The sequence below is a fragment of the Lonchura striata genome, chromosome 13 (assembly GCF_046129695.1).
Source record: "Lonchura striata isolate bLonStr1 chromosome 13, bLonStr1.mat, whole genome shotgun sequence".
NCBI lineage: Eukaryota > Metazoa > Chordata > Aves > Passeriformes > Estrildidae > Lonchura > Lonchura striata.
In genome coordinates this window covers 14,449,405-14,461,943 of record NC_134615.1, presented here as the reverse complement: position 1 = coordinate 14,461,943, position 12,539 = coordinate 14,449,405, and the positions used below count along the sequence as shown (strand labels likewise).

At 44.2% G+C, this 12,539-nt stretch overlaps 1 protein-coding gene and 1 long non-coding RNA gene across 2 annotated transcripts in view; both read left to right on the top strand.

The window, feature by feature from the left end:
* The first annotated feature begins 447 nt into the window (after positions 1 to 447).
* Positions 448 to 12,539, top strand: part of SLC12A4 (solute carrier family 12 member 4) — a 45,860-nt gene continuing 33,768 nt past the window's right edge. The window contains exon 1 of the mRNA XM_021555053.3: positions 448 to 736. Within this exon, the coding sequence (XP_021410728.2) occupies positions 463 to 736 (274 nt within the window). The 5' untranslated portion in view covers positions 448 to 462. The remainder of the gene's footprint in view (positions 737 to 12,539) is intronic.
* LOC110484432 (uncharacterized) lies at positions 9,482 to 12,068 on the top strand. The gene is made up of 3 exons (XR_002467756.2): positions 9,482 to 9,538; positions 10,775 to 10,829; positions 12,056 to 12,068. It is a non-coding gene; the product is annotated as an uncharacterized LOC110484432 (long non-coding RNA).

Sequence of the window (12,539 nt, the reverse complement as noted above, 5' to 3'; positions counted from 1 at the left end):
GCTGCCGGCCCGGCGGGGCGCTCGGCTCCCCTGCCCGCGGCTCACTTGCTGATGCTTGCCCGCACCACCGGGACCACCCCGCTCCATCCGCACCGCCGCTCTCCGCGCATCGCTCCCGCCTAGCAAATGGCGGCGGCAGCGGGGGAGGAAGCCCGGGCCCCGGCGGAGGGGAAATTTCCCCCCCGAGGCACCCCGGCAGCGCCCGCAAGGGAGGGCGGCGGGCGGGGAGCACTCGCCCCGCCCCGCCCCGCTCCCGCCGCCCCCGGGCCCGGCTCCTGTCACGATGAATGCGGGAGGAAGGCTCCCCCTTCCCCCCGCTGGCCTCGCCGCCTCCGGCCCCTCCTCCGCGCCCCCGCTGCCGAGCGCGGCCGCCCGGCGGAGCGACCCCCGCCCCCGCGCCCGGTGCTCGCCCGGCGGCCCCGGGGGCGGCGGGATCCGCGCCGCCCCGGCGCTGGCGCTGGGATGGGTGGAGTTGAGGAGCGCGGTTTCCTGAGAGGAAGTGACCGCACGGGGCAGGAATGCGCCGCCGGCTCCGCGCCGCGTCCCGCCTGCCTCGCCGCGGTGCCGCGGGGAGCCCTCTCCGCCCCGCCAGCCATGCCGCACTTCACCGTGGTGCCGGTGGAGGACAAGCCCCGCGCCGAGTACGACAGCGTAGAAGGGCTCAGCTGGGTGGACTACCGGGAGCCGGCCGCGGCGCCCGCCCCCGGCGACTCCTACGACACCGTCAGCTCCGACGGTGAGCGGGCACGGCCGGGGCGGGGGGCGGCGGTGCCCACGCTCCGGGCGCTCGGGCGAGCGCGGCTCCCCGCCCGCTGCCGCCGGCTGCGGCACAGACAAAGGCGGGGGCGCTGGCCGTGGCTGCCGGGCTGCTCGGGCTGCGGCGCCCGGGGGAGGAGCCCCCCGGATGCGCCGGGCGGCGGCGGCTCCGGCGTTGCCACGGCCGGGGCAGCGCTGCCGCCGGTGTCAGCCCGCCGGGCCGGGCGGTGGCAGCGCAGCCCGCCCGGCGCGGCCGGGGATGCCCTGGACGCGGGGTTCCCCGGAGCGCACGGGAGCCAGCCCGGGGCTCCCTCCGCCCCCCCGGCCGCTTGGTGATAGCGGGGGTGCGGCGGGGAGCGGGGCTGGCCCGGGGTACAGCTCTTATCGGTGCTCCCACAAACTGCCTTCTCCAGACGTGATAAGAGTACGTGGAGATGTTTTCAGCGCTCCACTGCCAAAATAAACGGGTGATAGAGGATTCAGTTAAATTAGCCGAATTAAACGGTGTCTGCTTTACTTGTTTATATCATCTTAAAAACCGCGGCTCCCCAGCAAGATCTCTTCCGCAAGCCGGGCCCTTGAATGCTACAGCAAGTGCTTTGTGCTGTGTGGCTCTCTCTGCTGCTCCTGCCAGGCAGAGCTGCTTTTTCTTAGGGGTTAATTTATTCCAATTACTGAAGAAGATCACGTAAGTAGGAGGGGATTTTGGGTGGTGAGAAGTACACTCTTTAACTAGGCAGCTGATACCAGTGCTCAGCCTTTCTTGGTGTTTTGCTGTGACTTTTAGATATAAATCACTTTAAATACAGTGAGTGTTTCTAGTGGGAACGTGAAGGACACTTAGATTTGGGCAATAGTGTAGTCCTGCTACAAGGTTGTTTTAGGTCTTTGTGCAATCTGTTCCTTTTTTTTTTTTTTCTTTCCTGCCTTGGTTACGTTTAGCTTTCTGTAACCTTTAGGAAGAGGATCTTCCCATGGGTTCATCTGGTGAATCTGACTTACTCTCGGTGAATCATGAGTGACTCTAGGCAACAAAAGAAAAAGCAGTAAACACCTGACCTGATCTTCCTTGCCCGTGCAGTTGAACTTCTCAGACTGCAAATATTACTGAATGTACAGTAACTGCTCAGGCCTGTGCTTAAGGAAGGCAGCAGGGTTATTTTGCCAAGTGATACTCAACTGTCATAAGAACAAAGTTCAGTTCCTGCCTTGTTAACTTGCTAATTTCTCTGACAATATGCTTTTCAATCTCCAGTATGTGTGCATTGAGAGTTTCTTTGCTTCTTTGTATCATTTTCAAAGAAATTTTAGATTTAGAGTACCAAGTTGCTTATGTAGCCCTAATGCCCGTTCTTTCCATGCCTGGTGTGGGTGTTTTAAGATGATGAAAGGGAGGTGCTTTTCCCAAGCTTTCTATTACCACAGACAGTTTGAGGCACTAGCCCTAAAGGCTGTGTAGGGCTTTTAATTTGTTTTGTAAAATAGGACTGTTTTACTCTCAGGCTACTTACCTTACAGTCCCTGTGTGTATGAATGTAGCGGGTGTTTTTTACCTGTCTTGGCAGGTCGAGGTGGACACCCTGTGGAATGCTTTTTCCAGTAGCTGGCTTTGGCCACGGGTTGGTAAGTGTGGCTTGTGGAAGCTGCTGCCATGGTGGATAAAGGAAGGCCAGCTCAAACCACTTCTTATTTGGGTAGGAGGCTGCCTATAGGATGTGTGCAACCAACACACTTCAGGATAGCCACCTGGCTCCTGTCACAGTCCATCAGTCACTGGCAGGCTGTGGCCTCTAATGCGCTGCTGTCCCAACTGCAGTGCCCAACCACGCTGCTGGAAGTTAGCTGAGTCTCTCTGTTTTAAAGCTGATTAATATCTAGTAATTTTTCTACTAATATATGGTAGCTAGTTCTGTTTTTGTTTGAACTCTAACTGCCTTCCATTTTTTAATTTACTTTCACAGTAATTAAGTATTGTTTCATATCCTCGGGGTGTGTGTATGAAGATGTGTCTTGCCTACCTGTCCTGACAAGTATGTTCTTCCCCCACTAGACTTTTCTGTTTTTCCCTAGGTTTCTTCAGTTTGTAGCTCTGTAGAGGGGAATCTGAACTCAATCTTGTGTTACTCCTTTTGGTTTTGGTGCTGGTTTCTACATCCTGTGCAGTTACTCTGGCTGCTCACACAGCGGGGCGTTGATGATTTGACACAGCAGAGGTGGAAGCTCCTGTTGAAGGCAGAATATCTCAGAGCTGTTCAGCACTGGCTGGAGCCTGCAGACTGGAGGCAAGAGGGTGACCCTGCAGAGCCTTCTGTGGCAGCTGATTACAGGGCTCATGGAGGGATTTGTTGGTGTTGGGGATGCCCCTGATTGGAGATAAGATAAACTGACTTGAGTGCAGAGTTCAAGTTGTAAGTTGTGGCCTTACCAAAGTGCACACAGTTGATACTGACATGTGGATGCACACAGAGCTGCCTGAGCAGTGCCCATGCTCCAGACTTTCCGTGCCATCAAGTAGCTCCACCACAGGCAGAGTGAGAAACTGGTTGCAGTTGTTCTGGTGAACCTTCTGCTGGGAAGATTTTATTTGGTCAACTTGCTATCTAGAACCTGATTTCAAGACTTGTTTGGATTGCTCAGTTAGATTGGGTTGGTTGAGGTGACTCAGTAGGGACATGGCCCTTCCAGAGTGGCCATGGTGCTGTAACTGTTCACAGCTGCTCTGTAACAGCCTGCAGGGCAGTGGCTGTGTTGTGCAGTACTCCTTGCACAATACCTTAGGCTGTTGCTTATGATTCTGATGGATTATTTTTTAGTTTGATCTTTTTTACTGGTGCCTTCATTTGTCATATCTCTGGTTTTGAAGGTTTTTTTTTCCTCTTGAATTTTGCTTTTTTTAGGATAGGGTTTCACATCTGCAGATGTGAAACTGTTCTGCAACAGAATTTCTTGTCAACCATTTCCATAAGGAGACATTAGTCAGTGCAATAATTTAGCCTTGTCAGATCGTTCCAGTGCTTGCTTATGAAGAAAATCAGCCTTTTATTTCTAAGTAGGTTCCACTGACTGCCACTGCTTGTAATAGACTTTGACATCTTTCATTTAGAAAAAGAAGTACAAAGAATTATCCTGTGATCCTATGATAAACACGTGAGCCCTTCTTTATGGATCATCAGGGATGAGAAATGTGAATTTGGCATCCCCTCTGTCTTTGAAATAAAGCCAGCATATTAGGTTGGGTACACAGGGCAAAAAGAGGGACAGTGGGGTCTGAAGAGTGTTTAAAAAACCAAATATACTTTGCTTTAATAGAAATCTCAGCTCCACAGTCATGGTGCACCCAGTTAACCAAAGTGTGGAAATGTCATGTGTCTTGTGGGAAGTTATTTATCTTCCCTTGACTTTTGTGTGGAAATGAGACACTAATCAGCTTGGTGTCACTAACAAGCTTTGGTCAGCTGCCACCCTTGGTTTTGCCAAGGAATTGCTCTGCTTATGTTTCAGTTATCACATGGCTTCCTCCAAGCCCTGACTTCTCTAACCAGACCTTTACCTCGAGCTCACATTCTGTGTCAGTGTGTTCAGTGCTCTTGTGCAGCAGCAGATTGTGCTGCTCATTTGCATTGAGCTGCTTTGGAAAATGTGGGTAAAGTTCTGCTGTGATAGCAGCATGCTTTTACTTTAAACTTCCTGGTTCACTGCTTTAATGTGTGGTAAGTTGCTGGTAAAGATTTGCAGTCTTTTGCAAGACTTGTAACTAAGATCACATAAAGTGTGTCTGAAGATACTTCCAATGGGGACACATAAATCATTCAAAAACTCTTCTTCAAAGTGCTTAATTCTTACATGTAGGTGTTTTGGCCAAGTTCGGAGATAAGATTAAATTAGTCATGTAATAAATTAGACAGTAGGGCTAAATAGGACAACAGAAACATGTCCAGATAACATTTAAGTTGTCTTAAGAACTTTCACTGGCAGCAGTGTGGCTAAATGGCACTGTTAGGGTGGTCATAGTGGAATATTTTTGCATAACCTCTGTAGCACAAGTGTCTTCAGTGTTTTTTGTGTTGCCTAAAAGCTGCAGAAAGAGGTCATAGAGGAGGCAGCCTAGGGTGGGGTTGAGGCAGAACCTCTGAATTGTTTCAGAGAAAAGAAAGTAACCTGAGAATAGCAAAACTGATGTCAGTTAACTGTCTTGTCTTTTCTGGTGATTTGTTAACTGTTCTCTTACTGAAAATGGAATGGAGACTGCATCTTTTTCAGTGTAGTGGCATTTTGATGGGAAGGTTTTGTTTTTTTTCTTTCTGTTCTGCTGGCATCTGGTTTCCCCTCTCTGAAAAGTATGATGTGTAAATTTGGAGATATTAAAGGTGTCCTGACAATGCTAAATATATCAATATTTATTTCTTTTTAGAAAGGGTACATGTGGGATCCACAGCAATAGTTATGGTTTTCAGTGCAGATCCTAAAAGGGGTCTTAGCAGCAGGGTCATACTTCAGAAGTCCATACTTCAGAAGTCCTTCAGAAGGAAGGTTTTTTGTTGTTAGGGCTTTTTTCCTTTTCTTTCCTTTTTTCTTTTTTTTTTTTTTTTTTTTCCCAATTCTTTTTCTTTCTGTTTGAGCAAACAGCAATTAGCACAGCAATGATTGCAGTGGTAAATTCCAGAATGCTTTTCTCAGAAATACAGGTGCATAGAGGAGTGGACTCTTGCTTCAGATAAGGAAAGATAAGAGTTTGGCATGTGAAAAATGAGAGTGGAAATGTGCTTTGTGACATAATTAGGTGTTTATAATAGCTAGGAGGGTGAAGGAGGTGGTGTATATTTCTTCATACCCTGTAATCAAAGGAATTTTTCTGAGGAGCTCATTTTCCTGGAGCCCATGGTTAATACCTCTATTTTATTGACTTGTAGTGTAGTAAGGTTTAATTTGTTAAAATGCTTGTCTAAGAAAACAAAAAAATTCTTGTTGCTGCATAAACTGCTACTTTTGCTAAGCATGTCTCATACTTTTTCTAATTTTTGCAGTGATTAGGACCGAGCTGGGGAGGCTGCAGCTGTCCAGTACCAAGGGGATCGTGGTGCCAGCTGCTGGTGAACAGGAGACTTATCTAAATATAGAAAAACATGGGCCTTTTTGTGGGTTCTCTGGTATTTCAGTTATTTGAAAAAGCTCTGGGAAGAATCTTTGTGATAGGTCTGAGTGATGTGAAAGCAGCTCCTGTACCCATGGGTCTGCATGGTGCAAAAAACTAAGAGGAGATTGTTGAAAGAACCCAGAGAACTCTCTGTTGGTCTTTTGCAACTGCAGAATTTTGGTGTTTTGGAGAACACCTGCATTAGAAGACTAAGCAGTTGTACATGAAAAGACATGGGTTTTCTACCTAATTCTCTCTGCCTTTGCTAGTTAAGCTGCCATTCCAAACCTGAGTTGAGTCTAAGTTTGGGAGTATTTTAATAATGCTGAAATGATGTCTCCTATACAATTGCCAAACTTCTCTAAAGAACTTCAAGTACATTTTTGGTTGTCTTGTATTTGTATTATATCTCTCTTCCATGTATAAAATTGATCTGTGTGTGTTATTCAATTTCCCCTTACAAATTTCTTCAGTGTTTCACTTCCTCAAGGAAATAGTGACATCTGCTGCAAAAAATTAAAGCATAAGTTTTTGTGTGCTTTTCAATGTAAAATTTAATTTTGGTTTTTTGCTCTAAGGTTCTGTGTAGAATGAAGACTGAGGTAGTTTGCAGTCTCATTGACTAGGGAATGTAGCCAAACCTGATAAATGCCATTGGCTGAGGTTGGAACAACCACCTTGAGAGAGATGAGAGTTAGTGATCACTGCCTTGTTTAGAAGTGCAAGTAACAGGCTGGGGGATACAGGGGGATCCCAGTGCCACAGGGAGAGGAAAGCTGCATTTGGCAGTTTCACCTTCCAAGACCAAGTTAAGGATTGACATCTGGTTTCGATTGTGATGCAACAAATAATGTGCAGGCTGCTTTAAATTATAGAAAAATTGCTATTAGCACTGATACATGGAGCAAGATTTCTTTGATCCAAAGGTCCAAAGGTCTTCAACTTGTTGGTTCAAGGTTGCTCTTTAAATACACTGTTTTGTGACCTGCATTACAGAGAAAAAAAAAATGCACCATTTTAAGACGTGGTTTAAAGCCTATTTGAATTACATTTTAGGGGTGTTTCCTTTGTCTTCAATAATCCCTGAATTGGAAATTTTGCATCACTTAAATTCACTAAGGTGAATTTTATTCTCAGATAATAAAGTTTCAGGTTTTTTTATTTTTCGTTTGATTTAGTGAAACCTCTTTCTTAATTATTAGTTTTCAATAGGCAACTGTTTAAATGCTGCCAAGTGATCCCTTAGCAATGAGTAGTACTGTTCTTGTTCTTTCAGTTGAGCTGGTTTGGATGATGTCTTTCAGCATACTTGGATTTTGTCATGCATGGAGGACTGAGCATCTTTCACAGTGGCTGCTGTAGCAGTTGCCAAGTGAACAATATCTTTGTTTTAAGCAAGCAAAATAACAAAATACATACACAAAAAATATTAGTCTTTTCACAGACTGTAATACGTGACATTTAGTATGACTGTCTTTAAATTTAAAAGGTCTACTCAAAAATACAGCCCTTACAGTGCATGTAGGGTAAACCTCTCTGGAATTTCAATATGACAACATTTTGTATACTGTAACTGCATATATATATCTATGTATATATAAAACTGTGTGTGGAGGTTATTTTGTAGCCTGTTTTCTGCCTGTTTGTTCCCTATGGCTTGTGAAACAGTGTTTCACAAGTTTCAAATTGTCATTTTGAACTGTAGAAAGAAGTTCCTGGAGGGAATGGAGTGCATTTTTTTTTCCTAGCAGGCTTTTAATACGGCTTTAAATTTTGTGGTGGGTTCTAGGTATGGCTTGGAAAAGAAGGTTGTTGGCTTTCCACCAGTCTTAAATCATGTCTGAACAGCAGAGGTACAGGTCAGAACAGTTCTGGGAACACACTTTGTCAAATTTTTGTTGCTGTCAAAGGTACCAGGTGCAGTTCTTTCTTAATCATCTCTGGATCTTCTTTGTGCTCTGTAGGACAGAGAGATGGAATTTGACATGCAGAATAAAGTGCTAATTGCCCCAAAAAAGCTTTTACTCAATTAGCTTGCGGATGAATGGGGAAGTTTGATAACTTGGCAGTTACGCTCTGCTGACTGGACGCAGCTTTAGACTTATTGGAAATAAAAATGAAATGACATTTTGCTGAGCAGAAGATGAGAGGCCAGTGCCAGGCAGGGCTGGGCAGGGCCTGAGGGAGGTGGCTGGGACTGGTGGAGGGGTGGCCATCATCCCTCCTCTGTACTGATGGTCACAGTGCTGCTCCAGGAAGCTCCTTTGTGGAAGGCATGGCATGCCAGCATTTTTACCACAGGTATTCACATTCAGGGTTTGGCCAGCGGGTCCACCCTCTTGAATGCAGAATGATTAATTTGCCCCTTTCTCTCCACCCAAGTGACCTGCATTGTCCTAGAAGCTCTTGCATTGACTGGCACATGGGCTGTAGTGTCATGAGGCTGCAATCCATCGATTGCTGTGAAAACGAGAATCAGAGCTGTGAGCTGCTGTTGGAGGCTGGGATTGTGTGACAGCTCCTGGCAGAGGGGCGGTGATGCAGAGCTGTGTGTAGGGCAGAGGCACACTGTGCTATGCATAGGTAATTATGCCTCAACAAGACTACGTGGGATTTTTTCCCCTGCATTCTAATTACCAGCCTTCAGTTTCATCTCCTACCAGTAGCCATCAATTTCTTCTGTTTATCTAAGGGATTTAGATCATCATTCAATCACTGCACTTACCCTCTTATCATGAAGCAGACCATACAACCTTCTGACTTTCACTTCCATGTCAAAGGGAAAAGAGGATTTTTATGGTGTGCCATTAGAAGCTGCTCATTTGCTGAGTTAAGAAGGGCAAACTTGTTGAGACTTGCTCTTGCATACTTTACATTGCTGATTGCTGCAGTTAAACACAGTTTTTATGCCCTGGAGTATAGTTGTTTTCCATAAAATTATCTATAGTAATGCTACTTTGTTTTATGACCCTGTCTCTGTTTGCAAGCTGAATAGCCCTGAGCACTGTGTGCAAAGTCCACTTCTGGATTTCCATGTAGGAGGTCAGATCTGAGTCAGGACTAGGAGCAATTCGAGAGTGTGGCATAGCTGCTGCTGTCTCTGATGGAGGACAGCACATTACTGTTTCTCCTCTGCTTTCTACCTTTGTATTTAGAAGCTTTGTCTTGCTGATCCTCTTCTAAATAGTATAATTGATCTTACTTTTTCTACTACTTGCTGTAGTGTATATTTGTGTCCAGGGCTGACACAAAGGTAGACGTTTGTTAATTGTTTTGCAGATCTGATTTTAGAACCTTCAGCTCATGTATTTTTTTGGCTTTGTTCTGCTAAGGTTTTAACTGTTCAGCCTGTGATTTCACAATGTGAAGTGTTTGGCAGTAGTACCACTTGACCACTCCCATCCCCTCAACAGCATCCCTTCATTTCTCTTTATTCCTGTTTGTGTTCTGCACCCTGTGCTGGGACATGGCTGTTTTGAGAGCATTACAAGCCAACCCTTGCTTCAGCTCCTGCATGAACTTTTATCTTGTCTTTTTTTTTGTCTAGGCCAACACAAACCACTCACTCTTGATGTGTTTGTGTTCCAGGAAATGTGGTGATGATGTAGGGGTTAATTTCTGCCTCATGGTAGCCAGTCATGAAAGGAGGTATGGTTAAGCCATGTTTGGTAAATCCCAATTCTGTGTAAGCAGACAGTGGGGTGATTATCTGCCTTGTGTTAAGTTGCCTTTTAGCACACATGCAGTTTTAAAGCTGTAGCTCAAGGTAACACAGAGAGAATTATTTAATTGCAGTATTTTGCCTTTGCCCTGTTAAGACACTGTATTGTAGACTTTTTGGTAGAAGCATCTATTTAGCAGGAGCAAACTCACTATTATACATCTTGGGGAGTTTTCTGACTTAGATTGTGTTCCAGCTGCCTAAGTCCTGACTGGTGAAGCAGAAAAGTGATCTAACGTTGCCGATTGCTCTTTGAAGAGTTTCTCTAAGCTCTTGTGTTATTCCTACTTTGCTCTGATGCTCTTGCAAACAGATGAACTTTCTGTAAAATTATGGTAAAAGCCTCTGTGGCTTCTCCAGATATCTGACTTCGTCTTGGTCTGTGCTGTGTTGTACTGTGGGAAATGTGTTCTGCTGTTTTGGGAGACTTGTGGGCTCTTTGTAAATGTGGGTCAAAATATTTGTATTTTAGAAGAACAGTGGTTTTCTCTTTATCATGTGCAATGTCAGAGCTCTCTCCACCCTCTGAGTTGTTCAGTGGGAAGGAGTGACTCCCTTTACTAGGAGAAGTATCATGCTGACTTGTAATTTCTCTAAGTATTATGATCAGAGTTAGAGTGAGTTTTGGCTGTTTGTAGCACTTCACATTGAAAGGTCATCCTTGGATTTGCGTAACTTTTTTTTGCTCTCCTCCTTGAAACACCCTCCCCCTTTCCTTTTTCCTTGGCTTAAAAAAAAAATCTCTCATGTGCTTTGTTTCCACATGGAATACGGTACTTCTCTAATATAAGAAATATCTGATGTTCAGCACTTTCTGTATGAGTTAACTGACTGAAAACTAATGACATTCAGGGTTTCACAATCAGCTTGTAAGTGGTTACCAATGTCTTTCTGCTGTCTTCCATGGATGGATAGCAGATTGATGTCTGTAAATGCACATTGTGTTACTACACATTGTGCAGTGCACAGAATGTACATACATTGAAATGTTCAGAGTAATTAAATCTCCTTTCTTCTGTCATTTTCTGCATGTCTGGAGCATATTTAACATCCTGGCTCTTAACTTACTTCTTTCCACTTGTTCCTTGTAGGAAGTTTTTTGAGGTGGTGGCAATACTAGCATTTAGTGGTCACTGTTCCCATCTGCTTTCTCTCACTCCAAGGTTTGTGCCTGTACAATTGTTTCTTTGGCCTGTGTTGAGCTGGAGGAGGGAACAGGTATGTCCAGAACGGTGGTGTGTGTTTTTTGGTCTTTTTTTTTTTTTTGTTGTTCTCTCTTTTGTGCTATGAAGCCATGGTCAGCTGAACCTGGATGGGGCTGAAAAGAATTTTCTGTATTTGGTATCAGAAAGAAAGGTGAATTTTAATTGAATATTGCATGGAATCTGCATACCAGTCTCATAGATGTATGTTGCAGTCTTTCAGAGAAAGTAAGAACATTTTATAGCAAGATAAGAGGTTTTCCCTGAGAAATACCAGAAGGTTGCTCTCTATATTTTTTTGATAGAAGGTGTGCCGTATCTGAGGTGCCCTCATGCATGTGAAGGGATGGAGTTTTGGGGAGGATAATCATGAAAAATGGTTTTGGAATTGTTCCACATGAAAGAACCTCTGAAGTGGATTACAGTGAAATAGAGGTTGTTTTTATAGTGTTTTGTTTTTTTTTTCTTCATCTGGCAGTGACAGGTTATATTATGAAAGCTCCCAAGTGATGTGAGTTGTTAAATCAAATTTCTCAAAAGTGACTTGGTATCTTTAATTGCCCAGGTATTCCTGGTGACTTCACCTGCCTCATCATGTAGATAGATAAGTCTTAGTGAGGTGTGTGCTGATATCCAGAGAACCTCCTTGTGAGTGGGCTGAATGGTGGGGGCTCTAGTAATTATGAAGTGCTTAGAATCATTAAGTTAGTATTTCATGTTTATCTTATGTAAATCTCCCATTTCATCTGCTGTTGCTAGTTTTTTTGGTTATCTCACATATCGTTCATCCATTAATGGGTCATCCTCTTCTAATGTATTGAAGATGGAAAGAAACAGATGACTGTTTTCACTTGCAAGCTGAAATGCCTGCAGGGCCTACGTCACAGAGCTACACTTTTAGTGGCACTAGCAGGTTTAAAACCCTGAGTCCACACTCAGCCAGCAGCAGATCTGTGGCACACTTTTCTGAGCAAGTGTGCAAACTGCAGTGTGCCTCTTAAATGCACCTGGGCTTGGATTTCACAAGTAGTATTTTCTCTAAGATCCTGATATTTGTATATTTTCTCACTATTGAAAGGATTATTATGCCAGGATTATATCAGTGTCAGCTTAACTTTCTGTGAGGAACTCTTGCTTCTTGGAAGAGATCAGTCCAATTCAGCATTGCAGCCAGCATTTGTCAGAGCAGGTAGAAACAGTTCTTTTGGAAATACAATATTATTATAGCTGTCCAATCCTCAGGACTTCACAGAGGAAGCATTTACTAAAGCATGTGCTAAGAACTGGAGGAAGAATAATGGTAAACCAAGTTACTGAAAATGTCAAAGAACTGTTGCTGAAGGGTAAGTATTTTATGTTGATATTAGCACCTAAAAAGAATTGTAAGTGTTCTGAAACTATCAGTGTATCTTAACTGAAAAATAGTCATAATGCTTTCTGAAACACAGGGTTATTAAATTGTTAAATCCTTCGATTTGTATAAGGTCAGACAACTTGATGGTTAAGGCTGTTTCTAATCTAGTTTTGTAAAATACAGTAGAAGTATTCACACATGTTTATTTAGGGATAAATCCAAGATCTGTGCTTAATTGTATACTTAATTTTGTACTCTGCTCCAGACTGTTGCATAGATTGTTGTCTGGGAAGATTTTGGCTGTTCCTTTCAAGCAGAGCACAAGCAATTGCCATCTTTTGAGCTCTGAATTAGTTCAGATGAAAAATTCTC